General features: G+C 42.8%; 1 protein-coding gene across 4 annotated transcripts in view; it reads right to left on the reverse strand.

Annotated features, from left to right (window-relative positions):
• Positions 1-25,032, reverse strand: part of UBN2 (ubinuclein 2) — a 98,404-nt gene that overhangs the window by 43,514 nt on the left and 29,858 nt on the right. For 3 of the 4 annotated variants that reach the window (XM_067559650.1, XM_067559651.1, XM_067559649.1), the window contains exons 7-12: positions 10,287-10,357; positions 9,324-9,453; positions 7,781-7,899; positions 7,252-7,311; positions 6,941-7,054; positions 5,522-5,665 (exon numbers count right to left, since the gene is read on the reverse strand). In XM_067559650.1, the coding sequence (XP_067415751.1) occupies positions 5,522-5,665; positions 6,941-7,054; positions 7,252-7,311; positions 7,781-7,899; positions 9,324-9,453; positions 10,287-10,357 (638 nt within the window). The remainder of the gene's footprint in view (positions 1-5,521; positions 5,666-6,940; positions 7,055-7,251; positions 7,312-7,780; positions 7,900-9,323; positions 9,454-10,286; positions 10,358-25,032) is intronic. The other variant, XM_067559652.1, reaches the window with a different exon arrangement.

Raw genomic sequence — 25,032 nt, forward strand, 5'->3', positions numbered from 1 at the left:
TCCAAAGCTAAAGAATGGTATAAATAATGGAATATACCGAGCATAATCAGAAACACACCAAATAGGCAGGCTGGTTAATCAAAGAGATACTCCACATGTTAAATGCTAATTGCTTATTTACACCACAGTATATGATTAGAGGTCATCTTCACTATTATTGTCAGACCCCAGGAAACTCTCCCTCCCCTCACTTTTTCTTCCCATGTATACCTTTAGGTTAAAAGGCTCCATGGGCAGCTTTCTAAATACAAAGGACTACAAAGTACTCTCTCAAGTCTGCTGATGCCCATTCTTACTTAAAGTAAAAAAAATGTGTTTCTGTAAAAAGGTATTAAAATTTCTTCCTCATAGTCACTACGTACAACCTTGCCAATACTTCAGAAATTGTACGGATAATATCTACCTTGCAGGGCAGTAGCAAGTTGAACAATTTTATCTCCTATACAGCTGAATTGAATTTTTGTTGGCAGGAATTTGTTTACTACACCCATTAGAATATGTTATGGCTTGACTGTTGACCAATCCACCTGACGTAGTAAAGGGAAAAAAAAAAAAAAAAAAAAAATCTCCTGCCAGCACTAGTCCAAAACTTTATTTTTATACAACCATCTCTCCACCCCCCCCCCCCCAAAATGATAATTTATAGCTCAATAAACTGAAATACAAGCCAATCAGAAGGTGATGCACCAAAAATGGTACAACATAACAAGTCATGCTATCACACCAGTATAAATCACACATAATGATGATCAAGTCTATATCAGTTGTTCTCTCTCTTTATAAAGTCACTGGAATGGAACATAGATCACAAGATTAATTTCTCCTGCTCTAACTTAGCTTTTCTTTTCCATAGACTGGTAATTACAGTATGCACCTGGGAGTCAAGAGACTTATGTTCTCTTCTTGTCCCTTTCATTGGCTTGCTGCAAAACCTTTGGCAAGTCACTTAGCATTTCTGTACCTCAATTTCCACATCAGTAAAATATGGACATTGTCTAAAAATCGGTTTTCTGAACATTAGTAAGCACCTCTGTGAAATAGGCAAAGTGCTATATAAGTGCTCTCCCATAAGCATAGCCATATACCTGTCTTTGGATCTTGTCTATTTTGGATATTTGGGTCATCCTGCTGAACTGCATGACAACCTCATGTTTCAGTGCAAGAGCTATGCCATACCTATATATGTCACACCAGAACATTTCCATTCCTCTACTGCCCCTTAGAGGGATGGATTGTGTCTCCCGCTAACTGGTGTAAAGGAATGCTCAACTCACCAAATGCTATTACCATCTCTGGTAAGATGCTTTAGACTGCTTTACTCCTATTAACTTGGTTCTCTCTTGTGCTCAGAGACGACTATGGTTCAATAATAATCTGTGGGATCTGATGCAGCTGGGGCAGAGATTAGAAATGATGGCAGGGAAGCATCCTGAAGTCAGATTATTTCCTGTACAAGGAATTTATGGTGTATACATAAGATAGGACTGAACAAGAAAATGTTCCTTATCCTCAAACACAGACATACCATGATGTACAGTTGAACTCTTTGGTCTACTTAGTTGTTCCTACAGTGAACTATGTTCTTTGTAGATAAGACTGGCTTCAGGTTGGTCTTTCTGTACTCTCTGATTGCACTTTTTCTTCCTGTGTACATATTGGGAACCAGGGGATATCTGGTCTTCTGGGCTCATTAAGATTCACCACTGAGAACTATGACCATCATTCAACTTGACTGGCTTTCACAAATAGTGCAGATATGGTATCATTATCAACAACATGCTTAATAATGGGTACTGGTCACCCTCAATCACATGGAGGTCCATCTCCTCCTCAAGAAGGCATCATTTCATGGTGGAGTGACTGTCAACCAGACAATCCAATTTCTCCATTTTGGCTATTGAGAAAATGGCTATTCAGGTTTATAGGTAAACTTAAAAATTAAAGACAACCTGGGTAGATTGGTCCAATCTTCTTCTGGAGTTGAAACCAAGATTGTGAGAATTCTGCTGGCTTTAGATCAGGGTCAGGTGGTGATGCCGGATCTCTCTGTAATTTTGATATGACTAAAAGTAGGTTGTTTGGTGACTAACACTTCGCTGATGTGTTCTGAAACTACCCAGGAGTGGGTGGAGGTCATATTTAATAGTGATGGAAAACTGTCATGTCTGAGTTGACAGGATACATCCTTGAGGTATACCACGTATCTTCCACATTTTTCAGTATTCTTGGTGAAATAGCTTCTAAATGCAAGTTACAACTGCATTAGTATGTGGATATATAACTATTTATGTCTTGCTCTGTAGACCCAACAAGTTATTTTTCTGTCACATAATTAATTACCAGATGGATACATAAAACTGTTTAGTCCTTAACTCTGATAAAACAGAAATCTTGTTGGGCAGAAGTAATTGAGATGAGGATGCTCTTCTCCTTGTTGCCTCACTTGTTGAGACCACTCTTCTGGAGATAGTAAGATTAAAAATGTTGAAGACACTTTTCACACGTTCATCCCATTGAAAGCCATGTGCCAATTGTGGTATAATGTTTTCAGTAGCAAAGTATGCACAGCCTTTACTTTAATTTATCCTTGGATGACCTTACAACACCACTCAGGTACTTCATTCTCCTCCCCAAAAATCTCTCCAGACTCTCTCACCTAAACTGTTGTCCTGTGTCTTGTCTATCTTAGATTATAAACAATCCTGGACAGGGCAGGTGCTTCACTGTTTGTAAAGAGACAGGTATATTTACAGAACTATATAAAAATACATTACTAATAATACTACTAGAATAGACATATCCATGTGAACATGAAAGTTTATTATTCATTAGCACATTTGCTCACCAATTTAAGATTTACCTTCCTTTATATTCCTTTACACTGGCTGCTTATGAAATGACAGACAGGTTATAAGCTTGTGCTATGGTTATTCATTTATTTATTTACAGCTATAAGTAATGTTGGCTTTTGGCGACATACAAGACCGCCTCCTTGAGTGAGTGTTAAATTATTATCAGAACTCTGACACCAGCCACCTTTTAGGACTCCAACCATTATGTTTAGGCATGGCAAAATTAATTTTTTTAAAATTATTTTGATGGATAATGTTGATGTTTATTTTTAAGCCTTTTTAAAAAAATTTTTTTATTGATTTCAATTTTCAGTTGCAGGAAGTTATGGGAAGACAGTTATTTAACAACAGTAGATGAGATTCAAAAAGTTAAAACATTATAAATGTTAAACAAATTGTCAACATCACACGTCAAAATATATAAAGTAAATATTCTTAAATCAACAAAACATACCTGTTTTTAGTATTCATTTGCAAAAAGCCTAATTCAAAAGTCTAAATTGATTTTGACTCTAAAAAGTTCTCATGAAGCATTTTTCTTACTTTGCCCATCTGTAAATTCTGATAATCATCTATGGAAATATTTTGTTGTTTTGTATTTATAGTGAAAACAACATCTATTAACATTTACAGATAAAAATATTACCCTTCCAAGCATGGGCAACTGGTGAACAGTCAGTACGGGAAAGCTAGACCCAGCCCCGCCTCTTCTGCCCGAAGCAAGCCAGAATACCCCTAGGCCCCGGAGACCACAACCCAGCGCAGCACCGCACCAACCAAACCCCAGATGACTGGCCACGCCCCAGCCTGCCCTCCCCTCTCCTTCCCCCCACCAGAGTGCCACCTCAGCCCCTGGAGCACCAGCCCGAGCACCACCAGCCCCCGGAGCACCGGCCCACCCTGGCCCCAGGATGGCTGAGCGCCCGCAGCCCCTAGAGTGCCGCCAGATGAAACAACCTGAGCGACCCCAGGCCCCAGACTGCTGCCGGCCCGAGTGCCCCCAGAGTGCCAGCCCACCCTGACCCCAGGACTGGCCCAAGCACCCCCAGACCCTGGAGCGTCGGCCTGCTCCAGTGCCAAGCCCCATCCCAACCCACCCCAGCCCCAGGCTGGTCAAACACCGCCCCGCCCAAGTGCTGGGCACCAGAGAGCCCTCCTCTGCCCCCCCGCTGAAGTCCCAGGCCCAGCCTGCCCCAGGGCTTCAGTGCTCCAGGCCCAGAGCACCGGCCCCACCCACCCAAATTCCTCTGGATGGGCTCCACCCAGTTCAGGGGAGAGGCAGCTGGCTGGCTGAGCCAGCCGCCCCATCAGCCCACGCTAGCAGGATGCAGCGGGAGGGGGTGAGGCCTTGAGGCAGGGCATGGGTGGGGCTACACCTGGCTGTCAGGGAGGGCTAAGCCTTCCCAGGCCTTACATACCCAGTGCCCATGCTTCCAAGCCTAATTAGGTCTTAGAATTCGTAGGGAATTTATGCCTTTTCTGTGATGGGGGGCCCCAGAGTATAGAATTCACTCACTCTTTGCCATTTGTCTCTCTTCATCTTTTTCCATTTTTAGTGAACACCTTAGGACTTTATTTCAAATATATGTTTTAGCCTGATTATTACTGTCCTCCTACTTTCTCCTCCCACATTGTCCTTTTGCATATTTGACCCCGCCTCATTGGTTTATTTGGATTTTTAACAAGATAAATAAAGTACAACCCTTTCTTAATGTCACTGCATCTCATCCCAAGTGCCTCAGCAGGGGACAGTTTAGAAATAAAAGTACAAAGGATTATTAATAAAATCTTTTGTACACTCTCACTATAGTATCAGAGCATCGACAAATTAAAATCATAATCAAGAAACATGTTAAATTGGTCAGAGACTACAGAGATAGCTCCAGTTCCTACATCACCCAAACCACCACAGTAAACGTCTCCCTAGCAATCACATATATCACACATGGATCACAGCAATCGCATGTATTTCCCCAAAAAGATGCACTCTAGCCCATGCTCTGAAGGTTAGTAAACTCAATCTGTGGCAGACCACCAGAGAGTAACCCTCTGCTAAAAGCACTCTTCTTCCAGGCTTCAAGATTCTAGGTAAATACAGACACAAAATTTAATTTGTAAAAGATTACCATTTTCCTACAATTATATTCCAGTTCATCTGGCAGTTTAAAGCATGACTGGTCATTTTAAGTGAACCTCACTACTTTAAAAATGTGAGGCCAGAGATGCCTGCCAGCCATCCTTTAAAGGGACACTATCATGTATTATAGGCATAATATCTAAGTATATTTAAAAGAGATTTACAGAACACAACTTTTTTTTAGGAACATTTCATTTCAATTAAGAGATGTGTTACCAAAACATTCCCCACAGGTTTTGACAACCTAAGCATTATAGCACTATATTAATATAAGAGAGTCAAGAAGCGAATCTGAGGTAGCTTCATGGTTCAAACCAAGTGAAATTCAAAAAATAAATTGCATCAGTGATGAAACTTAGATGTTTATAAATTTTCAGTTTCAATGACCTCAAATGTTATCAGTAACAGGATATTTAAGGTATTTTATGACAGCATCTCTTCATACCAACAGTTTGTAGAAGCATGTCACCCTAAGTGAGATTCAAGAAGCTGTTATTTGCTTAGTATCTCAGACTCCCACCATGTATCTTACCTAGCCTGCATCCAGCCTTTGGGCCAGAGTGGTTTCACCTCTGTCTCCATAAAGGTCTTGAGGTAATCCTCAGGAGACTGACTTCTATTTGGCTCCAGGTCATAGCATTCCAGCTTGATCTTGACAAGATTACACAACAGAGCCCTGTTGAGAAAGAGAGAGAAGCCAGGCATGAACCATACAATGAACTGCAAATAGACAATATGAAAGTTCATCAGAAAGAGACTGAGGAATGGAACAGCTGTTGCCATAGAATGAGCTGTTCACTGACCTCTATGAGAAGATCTCATGAATCTCAGTCCACTTTTGTAAGATGGTGCCAATGTAAAAGACAACCATTGTAGCTGGCAGTAATGACCCACCTATCCACTCTCCTCTTAATTCCCCCCCGCAGGCCCTCTGCCCTCAATATCTTCCCATTCTTGTCTACAGGCCCTCTTTTATATGACATCCCCATGTCTGGAACCTCCTCCTTCATCTGGTCTGGCTCCAATTTTATCTTAGAACAGAGGATGTCTGAAAGCTCTATTGATACATCCTATTCCATATCACAATACATTGTTTATTTAGACTGTAAGTTCATCTGGGCAGAGACCTTGTCTTTTTACTGTCACTAAAACACTTGACACATTTTGAGCTATATCAGAAAAATTGCCCTTTTAGGCCTTCATGGACTGACTGAATGAATAGGACAATAACTGAACTCCCTTCTTGATCCTAGAGGTAGTCTCTCTAGGTCAGCCTATGATATATTGGCCATAGGTGTAAATGGGCAAAGACCTCATCAGTGTCCAAGAGCTGTGAATCCAACACCTTTCACTAATGCTAAATTCACTTCACAGCAGAAATTAAGTTTTGCCTAGACTGGGAAATTTAACCTTTTTAAATATTGATTTAGTGAGATCCATTTGCTAAAAAAAAAAATAATTTTCAATAACTTTTAAATTTCCTGGAGTAGACAAGACTTCATTATCTCGGTGAGGTCCTGTGTTGCCCAGAATCTCTGTGATGCTGTGTGATGCAGCCCACCCCCAGCACATCCTCTTATATCAGGGTTTTCAAGGTGGGTCCCTGTGATGCAGCCTTTCAAGTCTCTTCTGAAGATCCTCCATCAGGGATATCCTCCCTTTGGCTGGATACAGGATTTTAAGTAACTTTATGTGGCATAACGGAGCTGGATTGGGGATAAAGTTCCCGCACCCCTCAAATTTCAGGAACAAAGCTGCATGGGAAACCAAGACTCCTTCCTTCAGACCTACCCATCTTTTTTTATAAAGTAATTTTGCTAGTCTCTTTTCCAAACTTCTATCAACTCTGTTTCTGACTGGAATTGTTTATTAGACAGTGCTGTGTTACAGTGTTCCTCCAGACAGATTAAAAAGCTAGAGCAAGTTGAAAATGGGCAACGTTATGTCACACCTCAATGTATCATCCCAGCGAAATTTCTTTCTTGGCCCGACAATCCTCTTTCCTGGTTTCTCATCATCATCTTCCTCTGATCCATTTTTCTCTCGTTCATCTTCTGCTTGCAATCTAGGGACAGAATAATTTTTGTGTGTGTGAGTAAGAACTCAAAAGGACAGATACATGGTCTATTCCCCCAAGAAAGGCATGAATTCTCTTACCAGGCTGTACAAAGAGGGGAACTGCCCTCAGGTTCTCATTATACTTTCCCAAAGAGGCCAACATTTGACACTCCCACCCCATCTCTTCATGTGACTCTGACCCACCTCTGGCTGGCAGGGCAAGTTGCGTAGACTCCTTCAGGTCTGTTCACGGTTAATCTAGTGCTGTGAATGTGATGACAAATGGAGGATGCTCACCAGTCAATTCTTACCCCTCTACCCAAACCCAAGCCCAAATCAGTTTCTCTCATGCAGTGAAGAGGTAACAGGTTTAATAATCAGGACAAAAATAATCAAGAACATAAAAATACATCTCAACTCCATCTTCTTCCTGTTTCCCACCCTTGATACGTTACAGCCTCCTTTTCCTCCCATCCTTAAGATCTTACCTCAAAGTCCCTTAATGAGACTTCCTTTCAGTTAGTTAGTTAATTGACAGTGTTACTTAATTAGCTGAAGGAATCAAAAAGAATACTTTGCACTGCCCCAATTTCGTTTTACACCCCTAGATGGTCTGAATACATTGTCTTCGCATTAGTTACATCCCAGAATTGAAAAACATGGAATTTAACCCATGTTTCCTGCATGAATCCCCTTGCCAAATAGAGGCTATCCAGCCTTCAAAAGTACACACTTTGCATTCTTGGCTTGATTGCGTGCCTGACAGTCCTCCTGATACTTGTATAATTGTTCAGGCATGACGTTGCCGACAGCCAGTCTCAGCTTTTGCAGCGGTTCCCTCAAACGGTCATCCTGGGAAGAGGCAACAACATCAAAGTAATTTTGGTATATGCACTATAAAGGACACATCTAAGATGGCTTGCGAGCTGCTGCTCAGAGATTGCAATCGGGCCTTAGGAGTGATTTCTAATCAACATTCTCATCAAAACATCTGGAAACTTTAGAAGCAGTTCAAGCAATATCTGCTTACTGGCAGTAACAAAAAAGCATGGGAAATTTCAACATGGTTCTCTAAAATGGCACTGAACTACAACAATATGGTTAACAATGATTCAAAACAATGGTATATTTTTAATTGTTAATACAACTCAGATGTTCTTGAAACCAAAAGACAAAAAAGGCAACTACCTAGAAGGAAACATTTCTATCTTTATGCATTTCTCACATTACTTCCTGGTCTCTTTAGACAACCCTTTTCATCAAAAAGAGACTAAAAGTGTTTGATAGAAAAGTAAGATGAATGGACTGAAGTGTGTACCAACACTTGCCAGCACGTATTTTAAGATTAAAGTTGGCAAAAACTCCCAATTGTACATAAGCCATTTGGGCAATATGCAAGACGGCCAAATTTTGAGGAATGATCATCTTCAGAGCAAAAAATCTCCACCAAATGTTAAGGTGATATTATATTATGCATCTACCATTTGCCCTGATCTTAATTATTTTACCTCTGGCCACAGCAACTGTTTACCAAGAACCGTTATAATATTCCTACAACCAGTAAGAGGATGATGTAGCATACAATGTGGCATTGTCCATTCCTTCTTCCCCACTGTACCACACAAGTGATAAACCTTCTACCTCCCTGGAACACTTCCTGGCCTTGAACAAAGCTTGGTCCCAAGCTCTTCCACCCCGCAACCCTATTTATTCACTCAAGTGGCAATACATTCAACAGAGCACCAGGGCAACTCTACTATTCAATCACAGAACACCTTCATTTACTCATCTTCAACAGGGAAAATATATACACATATTTTAAAGCAAAGCAACTGTGAAAATGGAGCATGAAAATCACCTAATAGATATAATAAGCACGAAAGGGGGTTAGACTAGATGACTCTTGTGATTCCTTCTAACCCTGATTCTATGAAAGCAGCATATTCAGACTCACAAAATAGATTAGGTTGTATTCTCCTGTTATGACAATGGCTTATTTGCATGGAATTTTGTACAATTATTACAGGTACCCCAATTATTTTGTACATTCATTGTGTTTTATTAACTGTGTAATCTACTAGTAAACCAGGGCTAGAAACCAGGCACAGCCACAGCCTTCCTGCTTTCTAATCTCATCTAGCCTTCAAGATGAAGCAGTTCCATCTCCATAAAGGTTTTGAAATAATACCTGGCAAACTAGCTTTGCCTTCAGTCTCTCACATTACCTTACCATTACATACATGACTTCTGTGGCAGCCACTCTCTCCCCCTTTTACCTGGATATTGAGGTGTAACTTCTTCAGACGCTTTATCAGTGTCTCCTTATTGCATGGCACAAAAGCTTCAAGGTGGGAGTACACGCTGTGGCGGATGATAGGGCTTATCTCCTGTAACTGCAGCTCAATACTGACAAAAAAACAAACAAACAAGAGACAGCTAACTAATGAGACAATCATGGGTGAGGATAAAAACTTTGTTTAAGGAGCTTTGTATACATTAGTACTCTAGTGATGAATACAAATACATGGAGGGTGGAGTGTATTTCTATAGACGTGTCAGTAAGACGAATTCTTGCAGAGAGAAGAAAGTCCATTAGCTAACAACGAGAGGGTATTGAGTAAAATATGCTAATTAATGCATATTATCCTTGCAATGCTAAACATTGTTCTGTATACCCTTCACATTTGCAATTACTCCGCCGATTTCATGCCATGCATGATTCATGCATGGATGCATGATTCAGTTGTGGCTGTTACATTTATTCAGAAATAATTTGACATTTTCTAAAATATTTCTTTTTCAAATCTACACCATCATATAAACCACACACCCCTACCCACACCCTCCCAAACAAACAAAAAACAACTTCCCACACCAGACACTGGGCTGCAAAGATTAGAGAATTAGAATGGGCTATGTTTTTCCTTCCTAATAAAATCTGAAATTATTTCAGTTTATGAAAACATTGGACTATAGGGAAGTGATGTGCAAACTTCCACAGAACTCTGCTAATGAACACAAGGACATGGGCATTGCAAAAAATGTTACACGTGATGAACTATAGAGATACATCTCTATATTGAATTGGTTGTCACCAGTACATATCTTCAGCTGTTCACTAACTGGCTTAGATTAACTTGTCCGCCCCACTTGTTTAGTTTCCATTTTTTAAGGTCTTTATAGGAGCAATCTAAAGGTAACACCCCAAAACACACAGAACTGAAGAGGTGAACACTTACTCCAGCAGAATATTGTTCATGTCCTGTGTGAAGAATTTCTTCCTGCCTTCTTCATCAAACAGCTTGGCAGCCTGGAAGGAGAGCAATAAAAGTACCAAGAAATTTATAGCACATTTCACCCTAAAGATCTTTACAGACTTAAATGATACATGGTCATAGATATATTTTGCGTATCACCCTCTCCTGAGATACACTCACCATAACAGTGAAACAAACACTGTATGATTATTTAGAACAGAAAATGAAGAATATTACTATATCCAATTGAAACTGCAGGAGTTCAGACAGGCAAAATAACCATTCAATTTAGAATGTGGCCAGGTCTCTGGGTTGGTTCCCATTCTTGATAAAAGTGCTAAAAGACCTTTCAATGAAAAGTTATTAGGACTTTTGTTTAAATGTGTCCTCCAAAAGATACCACCAGCACAGTGACACCCCACCCCCGCCAAAAAAAATTAAAACAAATAAAATAAAATCATTTTGGGACAACAGTTCCCGGTTCATTTGAAGGGAAGAACATGACTTAGTAAATCACACCAACACTGGCAGCAACAGGCAAACCCCTGCTCTCAGCTCATTAAGGGTTCTCTTCCTCCCCGTTGCAGATCCTCTGCCTTCCTAAGGGGACCTGTCTCCACGGCTCCTGATGGAACCCCTGTTGGGACAGGGCTGAATCACTGTATAGTATCACAATGGGCAAGTTTGGTGAGCCCGAGTGCTAGAGGATTCTGGGAGCAGGGCCTCATAGCACTAGACTGTGGAAAATCACTGAAAAGGCCAAACTTGCAGTTGGCATTAATGTGTGTTACAAATGTTTGTCCAGATCCCGTGTAAGCAGCTATGCTGATGTGGAAGGCCAATGGTCACCATCAGCCAATGGCCAGTTCGCCTGGTGTGTATGTTTGGAGGAGTATAATGGCGAATCTGGGGCAAGCTGACCTGGGTCAACTGACCCTATAGAATGACGTGACATCAAGTGCCTGGAGGGGAGTAGTTCACGATAAGTGAATATCAGCCAATCCCTGCAGCCCACTCCCAAATTAACTGGGATATGCCACATAATTTGCTGGCAAAGCATATTTTAGGAATATGTGACTTCTTTGGGAAGAGGGTATAAGAACTGGGAAGATCACATGATAGCTAGCTTTTTTTTTTAATTGATCTCATATATTCAAGAGGGCCAGTGATACTGTCGGACAGAAGAAGGATTAAGATCAGAGGGCCTCAGGGGTAACCTAGACCCTGTTCTGAGGGATCATAGAGCCTCGGGGTAGCCAAGACCCCATTACGAGGGACTCACAAAACAGACCAAGGACTTGAAGGAACATGAAGGAGGAAGAGGCAGTCGTCACCTAGGAGTGGTAGCTATCCCACTTTGCTTACCAATCAGGATACTGTGTGGGGCCAGCATAGTTACGGAGGGTTTGTGCTTGGGAAATTGAGGCTTACTAAAGGAGGGGTATTGTATAGTCCTTTTTATTTGTCTTTTATACCTGCTTTTCAATAAACAATAGCTCTGCACTGAAGATATTGACTTTTTGGTCTTCACTGGTACGGTCACTGCGTGCCCAGCTGGGGCACATGAATTGATGCCTGGCTCAACAACCCTTGTGAAGGAACCATGCAGACAGGCGGAGCATCTACTTCCTTTATGGCGCTGTCCAGTGTTCTCTCTAGCTTTGGTCTTGTGGATGAAGATCCCATCTGTGCTCCCTCTTGCTGTTCCTGTATCTTCCGATGTACCTTCCTAACTCTACGTGGAGTGGGAGGGAAGATGGCCTTGCTCCTAATCCTTCCCACTGATCTTAGTCTACAGTGAAATCAAAGCTGTGATTGGCAGCTCTGATAGACATACCTACGCTAACTTCAATCTACCTATCAGACTCAAACTAGGAGTAAAGACACAGCAGCACAGGCTTCAGCACAGGCTGTATAAGGCAGCCTGGCAATCCTGGGTACATATGTTGCTAACCCATGCGGAAACCCTTGCCACTGAATCTTCACTGCTATTTTTAGCATGCTAAGATGCTGAGAAAGGGTGTGCTTGTGAATGCCTGGAATAGTGTGTGTGTGTGATATTCTAGTACGTGAGACTACAAATAATGTGACAATCAACTCAGCAGTGCAACTGACTAGACAGAGAATGTCAAGCTTTTTAAAAATGGAAAAAGTTCTCCAATCTATTTCCATAGTCAATGTGTTACTGTGACAACAGCAATTAAATTGCAGACAGATGACGTCTTGAGCTGACAATGTTCCTTTAATACTGAAATAGCTGTTCTCATTCTTTTGTAACAGACATGTAGGTTTGAAAGTGAAATATTTCATTGTTGGGATAGTGACTTTTGTACTGCATAAGAAAATTGGAGTTTAATATTCAATAACAACTAATTTTAAAAGCTTTTTGTCTTATGTTTTGTCCTTCAATCATACACAGACAAGCCTATAATAGCAAACTGGTTTAAGTGCTGGGCTGTGTTCATGGCTCTGCTATTGTAGAGTTTAGGAGTCTGGCATTGTATCAGTTTATCCATTTTAAAAGCCCTGAAGCATTGTTAAAAGACTACTAAAAAAAAAAATCCATGAATTTTACAAGTGATTTATAAGGAAAGTTGTCACAGGACAGTAGATTTAATTGTAAGCTTTCCAATCCCAATGTGTCTTTAAAAAGATTAATTTTTTAAAAGTGGATTCCGCACTAAATCTCCTCATTCTTTCTGAAAGCCACTTTCTTATGGTGTTTTTCCTCCCTCACTCTCACCACATTTTCTCAATTATTTTGTATTAATTTATCTTGCATCACTTTTAGCCTTGTATCAGAACAGCTGCAGAAAAAGATTAGTTAGGGTGGATGAGAAGAGTTGAACTGACCAAGAATAACTAAAATAATGATTAACTCCCTCAGGACCTGCTCCCTAGAAGGAGGCACATGCTTAAAAATACAGTAACATCCCCAAACATAAAAGGGTCAAAGGTGATCTCAGCACTGTAGGCCTGCCAAATGGCACATGGTAGTTTTCCACTGAAGAGAAACTTTTAGGAGGTTTGGATATATTTTATCACAAATTTCTCTAGAATAATACTGAACTGTTGACCTGTTGTAAGAATTATATGGCATTTGGATAACTATTCTCACAGTAGAAAAAAAAAACGATCCTGCAGCCTTCCTGTTAGACTGTTTCCTGGTATACATCCTTCTGTTCCACAAAGCGCTAGGCATTCCTGCCCATACCCCGAAAAATTACTGGGAAATGAAATATTATTTGTCTGTCATAACAATGGAGATAGCAGCATGTGTGGGGAAAGAAATTACCTGAATTGCTCTTTTTAAAACAAATTTGGGAATTCAGCTTTTTAAAAAAAAAAAAATAATAATAAAGTGTTTAGTAGAAACATGTCTGTATTGAAAATAAAGTTCATGGTTTTTACAGATAAACCTATGGTAATATCTGCAGACAATGTGATCCATAACTGACCAGGCTAGATAACTCATACTCCTAGAATCTGAATTTTATATGAAAAGATGACTCAGCAAGAACTATTTAGCCTGCTAATAATCTTCAGTTGATGGTTTTCTGAACTACATTTAAAAAAAGCTGTTTTGTAAAACAAATCATTTCTTAACCCCACTCATTTTTAAACTGAACACCAGCTCTTCTCCCTGTCCCACAAACTTTTTTTTTTTTGGGCACAAAAGCCAAAACAAAAAAAAAACCCAACCCTAATACCATAGAGGAACGCTTACCGGGGGGATCTTTAAATAAAGTCGGTGTGAACCATTTTTCTTTGTGCCTTTTTAAATGTTTTTTCTCTCACTGATAATGTTTAAAAAAGGGGATCATATTTCACTGCAGGCCAAGAAAACAGTTTTTTTCAAAAAAAAAAAAAAAAAATTAAAGCACAAATGTAGTTTTCTTTCCGAAACATTAACTCAACTGATGTCCAGGCCACCTCCTATTCCCATAGGTTAGACTCACTCTCCTAAGAAGTCACCACACTATTCAGAAAAACACCATAATGATCAAAAGTGGAAAGATGAGAAAGTAAGAGTTATTTTGAAAAATCTTCTCCAGACCAACGGGGTGACATGGTACAAAAATGGAGGGTCAATTTTGGGCAGAACATCGTTATATACTAGATCTGGACTATGTTTATTTCAAGTTGTAATTTGCCAGAAGGCCTTGACTAAGCCACATAACGGAGCCAAACTTTGCATGAAAATGTAGTAGGCTAGACACAGTATTTATTCACTTTTACCATGATAATTATGAATATTTTAATCACTCATTTTAAAGAAAGAAGTATTAACCAATTACCCTGCACCAAGTAAAAATTTAGTAAACTTAGGCACAGAAAAAGGTAGGGAAGTGAAAGATCCTTAGAAAAATCCTCTCTCCAAACACCAGTTAAGAAAACTCCAACACACTTGGGGAAAATGGTAAATTTAAAAAGGGACTTTCAGGTAATATTTGGTCTAAAAACTAGAATTTAGTAAAGACAAGCTTTTTCAAAACTGAAAGGCCAACAGAAAGAAGAAGTTACTCACCTTGTGCAATAATGATGGTTCTTTGAGATATATGTCCCTATGGGTGCTCCACTGTATGTGTGGTTGCATCCCTGAGCTGCCAATCGGAGAACTCTGGTAGCAGTGTCCGTTCGGCCTGCACGTGCGCTGTCTTCCACCCCATGCTCTGCCACGAGGTCAACCAGAACACGCGGGTGAACCACCCTCAGTTCCTTTTCTATCAGAGAGTCCTCAACAAGAACACTGAAGTAGAGGGGAAGGTGGGTCACGGAGCACTCACAGGAACACATCTTGAAGAACCATCAGTACTACACCGGGTGAGTAACTTCCTCTTCTTCAAGTAGTGTCCCTATAGGTGCTCCACTGTAAGTGACTCCCAAGCAGTATCTCCAATGGGAAGCTGGGGCTTTGGAGTCAAGTCTGTTATAGATGCCAATACTGTGAAGCTGAAAATCGCATCAAAAGCAGAGTGCCCAGTAAGTGCATCATGATCTGCAAAGGTATGTGCAGACGCTCCAGTTGCTGCCCTGCAGATTTCAGAGATAAGGACATTCTTGAGGAAGAAGACAGAGGAGGAAACTGACCTTGTGGAGTGGGTGAGCATTCCGATTAGAGGTACTAAGTTGCAGTGTTTGATACAGTTCGAGACCCATATGGAGAGTCTCTGGGCTGATACTGCTGAGCCTTTAGACCTTTCTGCAATGGAAAAGAAAAGCTTAGGAGATTTCCTAAAGGCTTTTGTCCTGTCCAGATAGAAGGCAAGGGCTCTCCTATGGTCTACTGTGTGCAGTATAGCCTGCCTATTATTATGGTGTGGCTTAGGGTAAAAAGTCGGGAGGTGAATCAGTTGGGTCACATGAAAAGATGAGGTCACTTTGGGAATGAACTTCGGGTGCAGTCTGAGAATAACCTTATCTCAAAAGAATATTGCATAAGGGTGGTCTGCCATCAGTGCCGCTATTTCCCCTGTTCTTCTCGCCAAGGTGATTGCCACCAGGAAGGTCGTCTTCATATACAGGTACGTGAACGAACAAGTAGTCATGGGTTCAAAGGCAGCCTAGTCAGGCTTGTTAGTACTAGGTTTAGGCCCCCTGTTGGGGTCGGATGTGTGGGTTGGGGAAAGAGGTTTACTCTACCCCTGAGGAATAGTTTTGTGGTTAGATGTGAGAGCACTGAGTAGCCCTCTATTTGTTGATGGAAAGCTGCTATGGCTGCTAAGTGAACTTTGAGTGAACTGACATATTTTCCTGAGAGTCAGTATATAATCTAAGACCACTGGGAGAGTAGCAGAGGTTGGGGAAATTGTCTGGAATTACACCAGACCTGAAACCTGGTCACTTTTGCAACTAAGCACGACAGGCAACGGATTTTCTACTGTATATTAACACTTCCTGTACCTCCTCAGAGCAGGATCTTTCTGTCTGTTGGAACCATGAAAGAGCTAGGCCTTGAGTCAGGATATCTGAAGATTGGGATGGAGAGTGCGTCCTTCATTCTGTGAAAGGAGGTAAGAAGTGGGTTGGAGAGAGATCAGCAGGCATGTCGCCAGTTGTGACAAATAAGGGTACCATGTCTGTCCGGCCAGGAGGGAGCAATCAGTATGACATTTGTCTCTTTTTAATTTTTGACAGGACTTTCTATAGTACAGAAACAGGGAAAAGGCGTAGAGAAGGTCCTTGTCCCACAGAAGGAGAGCATCCCCCAGTGAGTGTTATCCTATTCCTTCCCTGGAGCAATAGCATGGACATTTCTTGTTCAGGTAGGTGGCGAACGATCTATATATAGTTGATGTCCCACACAGCCTGAACAGGTTATGTAGTACTGATGAGTTTACCTCCCATTCATGGTCATGTGGGAACTTGTAACTGAGATTGTCCACTATTGAGTTTTGTACTGGAAGGTAGGCCGCTGATATTATGACACTGTGGGAAATGCACCAGTTCCATAGCTTTAGTGCTTCCATGGAAAGGGAGAGTGATCTGGTGCCTCCCTGTTGATTTATATAGTACATACATGCTACGTTGTCTGTCAAGACTCTTGTGTGTGTACTCTTGATTAGTGGAAGAAAGTGGGCACAGGCACTCCTGACAACTCTGAGTTCAAAGAGGTTGATATGAAGGGACATCTCCATGGATGACCACTTGCCCTGTGTCATAAGATTGTTGAGATGTGCGCCCCATCCTGTGAGGAATGTGTCAGTGGTAAGGAGTAACTATGAGGAAGTTTATGAGAAATGGATCCCCGTGCAGACATTTCCTGGGTCTTTCCACCAGTCTCGAGAGTGTTTGATTTTGGTGGACAGTGACAGAGGTTTGTCTAGCCTCTTTGCTCAGCTTGTAAACCAAGCTGAACCATATCCGAAGGCATCTCATGTAAAGTCTGGCATGAGGTATCACGAACACGCCTGCAGCCATATGCCCCAGAAGTTGGAGGCAACGTCTGGCTCATATTTGAGGGCTGATTTGTACTGCCTCTGAGCATAGCCAAGGTGTGGAACCTATGCTGTGACAGGAGTGAGGGCCTGTGACAGGACCTGTAAACAAGTCGAGATCGGCTCCTATGAACTCTAAGTACTATACAGCGGTGAACATCAATTTGTGTGTGTTGATCTGTAGACCCAGTTCCTTGAACAAGTCTATAGCAGTTTGGGGGTAACCAGGCAGGCCTCGTTGAAGGAGCTGGTTCTGGAACAGACAATCATCCAGACAGAGGTAGATCATAGTCTCCTGGGAGCATAGCTGAGCCGCCACTATGGAGAGAACTTTGGAGAATACTCTCAGAGTCAATGAGAGGCCAAAGGAAAGTACTCTGTATTGGTAATGGTCCTGGCCCAGAGTAAATCTGAGAAATCATCTGTGAGAAGGTAGGATTAATATGTAGAAATAGGCATCCTGCAGGTCTAGGGCCGAAAAATCAATCTCCTTATTCCAAAGATAGAATAATTGCTGCTAGTGTGACCATCCTGAATTTCTGAGCTTTGAGAAATGTGTTCAGTGCTCTGAGGTCCAGCATGGGACTCCAACCTCCCTTCTTGGGTATCAGAAAATAAAAAATAGAAACCTTTGCCTCATAAGTGTTGAGGTGCGGGCTCTAAGGTGCCTAGACAGAGAAGGAGATCTATTTCTTGTTGTAATAAACTCAGGAGAAGGGTCCCTAAAGAGGGATGGGAAGGGTGTTGTGGGAGGGAAGTGAAGTGGATGGAGTACCCATTGCAGATTATTTCCAGAACTCATTGCTCGGATGTTATTTGTTCCCAGTTTTTGTAGAATGAAGCAAGGTGATACCCAAATGGGTGTGATGGCCTGGTCACCTGAAGTTGGTGTGGAGGAGAGTGGAGGAGATACTGATGGAGATTCCTGTGTCCGAAGTAAACTTGGTACCAGAATCTGGTACTGAGCAAGGGAGAACTCTGGTATGTCAGATACCAGGAGGTCCTGAAAGCATCTGAATTCCTGCAGTACTCACCTAATTGGTGCCGATGGTGGTTGCTAGTGGGCTGGTGGCACCAAAGGTATCCAGGATCTTGGCCATACTGAGCACTCCAAAGCTGGATGGCTTGCTGTTGACGGTGCTGATGGTGGTGCTCATACCATCAGCGTCTTCTTAGCAGTGGTGTGGTCTCTGTCCTTGCCTTTTGTTGTCAGTATCATTGCTTCGGTGCTGATGCCCATCAGGTTCTTAAGCGTATCAACAGTACCTGCCACTTCAGACCTTTGTGCGCTATGGGTACAGTGTTTAAACTGTCTCAGTATTGATGAGACCAAATGTGCTGGTGATCATTTTCAGCTAGCTTGGGTCTCACTCTGGGGACTCAAGGCTCTTTTTCTGAAGCCTTAAGTGAAGGATCCACGGCTATTTTCTTCAACCCCTAGTCTTTAGATTTCAGGGGCTGTGGGGAATATTCGCACTGTCTGGGTGACTCTTGGCATGGGTCCAGGGAAGGCTGAAAGGCTGCCTCCATGAGGAGGAGTTTCAGTCTCAGTTCTCTGTCATTTTGAGATCTGGACTTGTTGGCAGAAACCACATTTTTGGGAAATGTGGGTTTACCCGAGGCAACGGATACAGCGGGAATGTTTATCTGCTACAGGGATGGCCTCCTTCCGCAAGAGGCACCTCTTAAGCCCAGTGAACTAGGCATATCCTGTGCTGGAGCAACCTCAGACAAAGGAGAAAAATTAAAAAGGTGGGTTTTTGTTTTTTTTTAAAGGAAGAGAAAATAAAGAAAGCTCTACAACTAAGAGAAAAAGGACTGACTAACTAATGAAGTGCTAAGAGAGAGAGAACAATCCGACAAACAGAATGCTAATAGTTCCATCTCTAGCCAGGGGTGGTTGAGAAGGAACTGAGGAGGGGTTTGCCCGCACATGCTGGTTAGCCGTGTGACACAGTCCAAGAGGGTTGGGGGTGTGGGGGGCAGAGCATGTAAGGGCTGGACATTGCTACCAAAATTCTCCAATTGGCAGCACAGGGATACAACCACACATAGTGGAGAACCTATAGGGACACTACTTGAATTCGGATTTCATTTTTGTAACTCATATAAAAACATTTCTAAACAAACATTCCTCTCTAGTATCTGCATCCCAAATATTGCAAAGTTCTTCCAGCACAGGAGAACTTGGACTACAAATAAATGGTTACTAACCTGTTCCATAACTTTTGTTCTTCAAGAGAGGTACTCTTGCTGGAATTCTGCACCACTGCACAATGCAGAATTTGCACAGAATTAATGTTCCCCAGAGAATTTTATTTTTCCCCCACAGATTTGTGATTTCCCCCAACAGTCCTGCCCGCTGTCAGCCCTGGGCTCCCCAAAGCTGACAGTAGAAGCATGATTATATTGTGTTATTCTGACAAATAAGATATACAGAATTTTGCAGAATTTTAAAATAGTGTGCAGAATTTTTAATTTTTTGGCACAGAATTCCCCCAGGAGTAGATGTGTTGCACATATACATTCTATTTCAGGTATGTACATCCTCAAGTGCACTGTTGCAGATTTTTCCCTCGGTGGTATCCATCGGGGTGGCAAGTGCATCCCCTGCTGCCCCTTGCTGCTAGGTGGTGGTATATCAAACCCTCCTCAGTTCCTTCTGACCACAGAGATTTCGATATAGAGGAGAAGGAGGGTGATGTGTGGAATGGATACATGCAATACATCTTGAAGAAGAGGTTTCTCACCTTGCACAGTACCTATGGTTCTTCAGGAGGTGTCCACCTGTGGTTGTTCCGTGTTGAGAGGTGCATGCTCCTCTCAAGTCCTTGATCAGAGATTTTCAGCTAGTATTGTCCATTCAGCCTGCGCATGTGCCCTACGTTTCCTCATGCCAGACACAGAGGCTATATAGGGGTGCGTAGACAATCCACTCTGAGTTCCTTCTCTACCCCAGCATCCCCTAAGGAACAGTCCTAAGCGGAGGGGAAGAACAGTGGGTAGCAAAGCACCAATGGGGGAAAGGAACAGCTCGAAAAAATGCAGTTATTGCACAAGATGAATAACCTCCTCTGTGTGTAATGTCCCTATAGGTGCTTCACTTCTTTTGAGGATACTTCTCCATAAGTCGCTTGGAGGAGGGAGCTTCAGAACAGAGTCCTTAACTGAAGATAGCACTGCAGAACCAAGTGCTGCATCATATCTGACAGCACGGATATGGGCATAATGTTTTGTAAACGTATGCTTTGAAGCCCATGTAGTGGCTCTATATTGTGCAAATTTCTGAGCTTTCTTCAGTTATGTCGTAGATGTTGCCTGAGATCTGGTTGAATGTGCAATCATCCTAAAATGGAGGGAGATTAGGCACCTGTGGATGCCTAACAAGTGAAAAGGCAACCAGATATCCATTCAACAAAAATAGAGAATCCCTGGACCTATCCCACATTGGAGATACCTTTGAAATTGTCTGGTCCTATCTAAATAGAAGGCCAAAGCTCTTCTAACATCCAGGGTACAGACATGGATTCTTGCTGAGAACTATGGACAGGTTTACACGATCACTTAAGTGGATCTAACTTGCATCGCTCAGGAGCATGAAAGAGCCACCCCCTGACTGACGCAAGTTACAGCAACATAAGCACTGTCCATATCAGCGCTATGTCGGCAAGAGATGCTCTCCTGCCAACATAGGTTCCACCTCTCGGGGAGTAATTATGTCGACAGGAGAGTACTCTCCTGCCGGAATAAAGCATCTTAACCAGCCACATTGCAGCTGCACCGATGTAGTGCTTTTAGTGTAGACCTGCCCTATGAAGTTTTGGAAAATCTATTGGTACATTGACGAATTAAGGTGGAAATCTGACAGAACTTCTGGTAAGAATTTAGAGTATGGGCATAAGGAGACCTTATTCTTGAATACCATAAGGGGGAAATCTGTCATTAAGGTCTCTGTTTCCCTCAATCCTACAGACCGACACGATGACAACTAAGCAGGTAGTCTTCATAGATAAATGGAGCAGGGAGCAATTTTCCATTGGTTCATATGGAGGTGTAATAGGGTAACAGAATCAGATTGAGGTCCCAGGTAGGGAAGGGCTGTCTAACATGGGGGTAGAAATTGCCCAACCCCTTAATGAACTCAGATGATGCTGGGTGAGCAAATACAGAGAATCCCTCCACTAAGGAATGAAAAGTTGATATAGAGGCCAACCGTACGTTAGCTGAGCTGATGGAGAATCTCAATTTCTTCAGATTCAGCAAATAATCCAGGATGAACAGACATGTAACTCAATCAGTCCAGAAGGAGTAACAACTGCACCAATGACAGAATCTCTTCCATTACTGTAGATAAGAAGCATGGGTTGACATTTTTCTGCTGTTTAGTAGCACTTGTGCTTTCACAGAGCAGGAATACTTTAACACTGAGAGCCATCAAGGAACCAAGCCTTGAAGCATAGAACAGTTAGGCTGGGATAAAGCACACAATCCACATGCTGAGACAGAAGGCGAGAAATGGCTGGAAGCTTGAACCTCGGTTGGATAGGTAGGTGAAGCAAGTACGGGTACCAAGGTTATCAGGGCTAGGTAGGCACTAGAAGGATAACTCTGGCACTATCCGGTCTGATCTTGTTCATGACCCATAGAATTATGGGTATAGAGGAGAAACTCACAAAAAATACCCTTCTTCCAAGGTAAAAGGAAGGCATCTCCCAAGGAGTGGTGACTCAGACCACCTCTTTAGCAGGAAAGAGGACACTTCTTGTTTTCAGATATGATAAAAAGGTCGACCTGTGGCAATTTCCATCTTTGGAATATGCTGCAGAGAATCTGAGTGCCCAACTCCCATTCATAGTCCTGTGAGAAGCATCTGCTAAGAATATTGGCTGGGGTATTCTGAAAGCCTGGGATGTAGACCGCTGATATATGGATCTGATGGGTTATGCACCAGAGTTTCATAGCTACATGGCTTTGGCACACAAGGAGAGAGACCTTGCTTCCCACTGCTTGTTGATGTAAAACATGAAGAGCATGTTGTCACTCATGACCCTGATTGCTTTGCCCTTTTTGAGGAGTGGAAAATGATGGCAAGCATTCTTGACAACCCCAATCTCCAACAGACTGATGTGCAGATTGGTTTTCTGGGCTGCCCATTTGCCCTGAATTGTGAAGGCACAGAGATGGACTCCCCATCCTAGCAGGGATGCATCAGTTGTTAAAGTCAGACAGGGTTGGGTGACAGAAAGGGATGCCCACACAAACTTAGATTTGCTTTCCTTCCAGCAACATAGGGAGTTGGGTTTTTTTTTTTTTTTTTTTTTTAAAAACACTTACAGAGGAACCATCACCTACCTGTCCAGGATGTCCATCACTGGGGAGTAGGTTGATCAAAGCCAACTTTGGAAGCATTGAAGATGCAGCCTTGCATGATCAGTCACAAAGGTGCAAGCTGCCATGTATCTCAAGAATAGAAGACATTTCCTTCTTGCAGTCCTAGGGCTTCCCTGGTCTCTTGGTGTGGGTCTTTTGAGGGACCCCAGCATCTCCTGGCTGACCCTCCTTAGCTTGTCTTCAATCAGGTCAATACCTGGACCTTCACCTCTAATTAAGGCTAGCAGTCCTTTACTTTTAGAGCTTGCAGTCTGCTTCAGTTTCCTGGTTACTTTCTGGAAGGCAGCCTGGTGGAGGGCTGTTTCCACTTTGTTGTCACAGGTCTTTCTGCCTCTCTTTCCTTCTCTGTACTCCCTCCTTTTTAGCAGGCCTTGCTTTCCCCACTGGTTGTTGCTGTGAGTGCTTATCTCCATGACTGATAGCTTGGCAGCTGTGTGGGGGTATAATCAAGCTACTAGTTTGTAAACAGGAGAGGTTCTCTTCCTCCTCCTCCCACTCACATCTAAGCTCCATATAGGGTGTATAGACCCCATTGTATCATGCCTCAGACCTGATAAAGTTACAAATCTGTCCAAAGGCAGCCAGGCTTTGGCTGTCAAGGAGTCCAAATACACCCCTTTAAACTGTATCCTTTTACGGGTGTCAATGTGGACTTCTTTACATTCAGCTGCAGGCCCAACTCCAGGAACAGGGCAAGGGCCAAGAGAGTGGACAACAGCACTGCTTAGCAGGAACCACCTTTGAGCAGTCATAGCATTCCACCAACGTCTACTGATTAGCAATCCTGAACTGTAGGCCAGCCATCGAATAAAGCTTTCTGCCAACCAAGTCGAGCTTTTTAGCACCATTCGATTTCAGGGTAGATGTCCATTGCCTCTGGAACTCTCATTGGCAGCTGAGACTTCCAGCGACCCTGGAAAGGGGTGGATGCAGAAGTGCTCGAACCCTCAGCCAGCTTTGATGTGAGAGGAAGGAAAGACAATCTGCTTCAAAATCTTGGGGGGCTCCATGATAACTTCATTAATCGGAAGTGCCACCCAAGGCCTGCAGCAGTTAAAATGTCAATCAGGCTGTCGGACAACTCATGAACCTCTTCCACCTGGATATTCAAGGTGGAAGCCAGTCTTTTTAAAAGGTCTTGATGAGCCCAAAAGTCAATAGGTGGGGATGAGGAATCTTTTGAAACCACTATCTCATCAGGTGATGGAGAATGAAGCCAAAACTGGCTGAGGTAGAGAGCCTCCTCTGGCGCTTCAAAGGGGAGATTCACCTGAGCAACGTCCTCCTGCTCAGTACCGAGCCTGGTACTGAACATGGTCTCCTGGTACACTTGGTGGGATGGTACTTGACACCTACTTGATGCAGCAGAATGGGATGGGCGTGGAGAGGTCCTGGAAGTAGGTGGGAATCCTCAAGGGTTCCAAAACAGACGCTGATAAGGCCTAGAAGCCAAATTACTTCCGGGCCATGGATCCCTACAGGTCAGTCAAGACTGTCCCTGCTATGGGTGCCAGGGTGATAAGACCTCAGAGGGAAATGACAAGGTATATGACATGACTGCAAAATGTATGAGCCGACCTCCAAGTCCGAAGATGATTCAGCCTCTTCTGAGGAGGGGAAAGGGGTGAGGCTGTTCCTGTCAGTGCTGGTGATCAGCATTGGAAGTCCAGGGACAATGGTCAAGAAATCCTCTCTGGCTTCCCTCTTGATGGCACACAATGAGGCTCTCAGATATCCAGAGGCACCCATGGTACCAAAGTCTGTACTGTAGTAGCTGGCAAAGTTTGACCTGTGGTCTTTGGTACCAGGCAAGACAACTCCTGCACTGCTTGAGACACTGGTACCAAGAGGCTCAATAAGTCACTTGAAGTAGCATAAGCCTCTGGAGCTGATGCCACCAGGATTGCCTCTGGCTGATGGGTCAATACAGACAGCACAGAGGAGCTTGACTGTGCCACTTCAGTGATTGGATTTGATAGGGCACGTGTCAGATTCGACAGTCCTGCCTGACCAGATGACTGCTTCAGAGTGCGTCTCAGCTTCGAGTACTCTCTACTACCATTATCTGCATGCATGCTGGGATGCAGCCAATACAGATGGAGTGCTCCTCACTGAAGCCAAAGCACTTGTCACCCATTCCAAGCAAGAAGGCTCTAATGGTGGGCGCAGAGCTACTTCCATGAGGAGAAATGTAAGTCTGCCAGCTCCGTCTGTCTCGATTCTAGATTTGAAGTCCCTACAAATTTGACATATGACTCCCCCAAGACACTTCAGGCAGCAGAAATGCAGGTCAGTTACTGGCATCAGTTTCTTGCAGGAACAGCAAGACTCAAATCTGAATGACCAAGACATGTCCTGGTATCAGTTCCCAGTAATGGGAACTGAAGTATTTGGGGGAA

The sequence above is a fragment of the Emydura macquarii genome, unplaced genomic scaffold, assembly GCF_026122565.2.
Source record: "Emydura macquarii macquarii isolate MOO-44397 ecotype Brisbane River unplaced genomic scaffold, CSIRO-AGI_Emac_v2 contig_2205, whole genome shotgun sequence".
Classification (NCBI taxonomy): domain Eukaryota; kingdom Metazoa; phylum Chordata; order Testudines; family Chelidae; genus Emydura; species Emydura macquarii.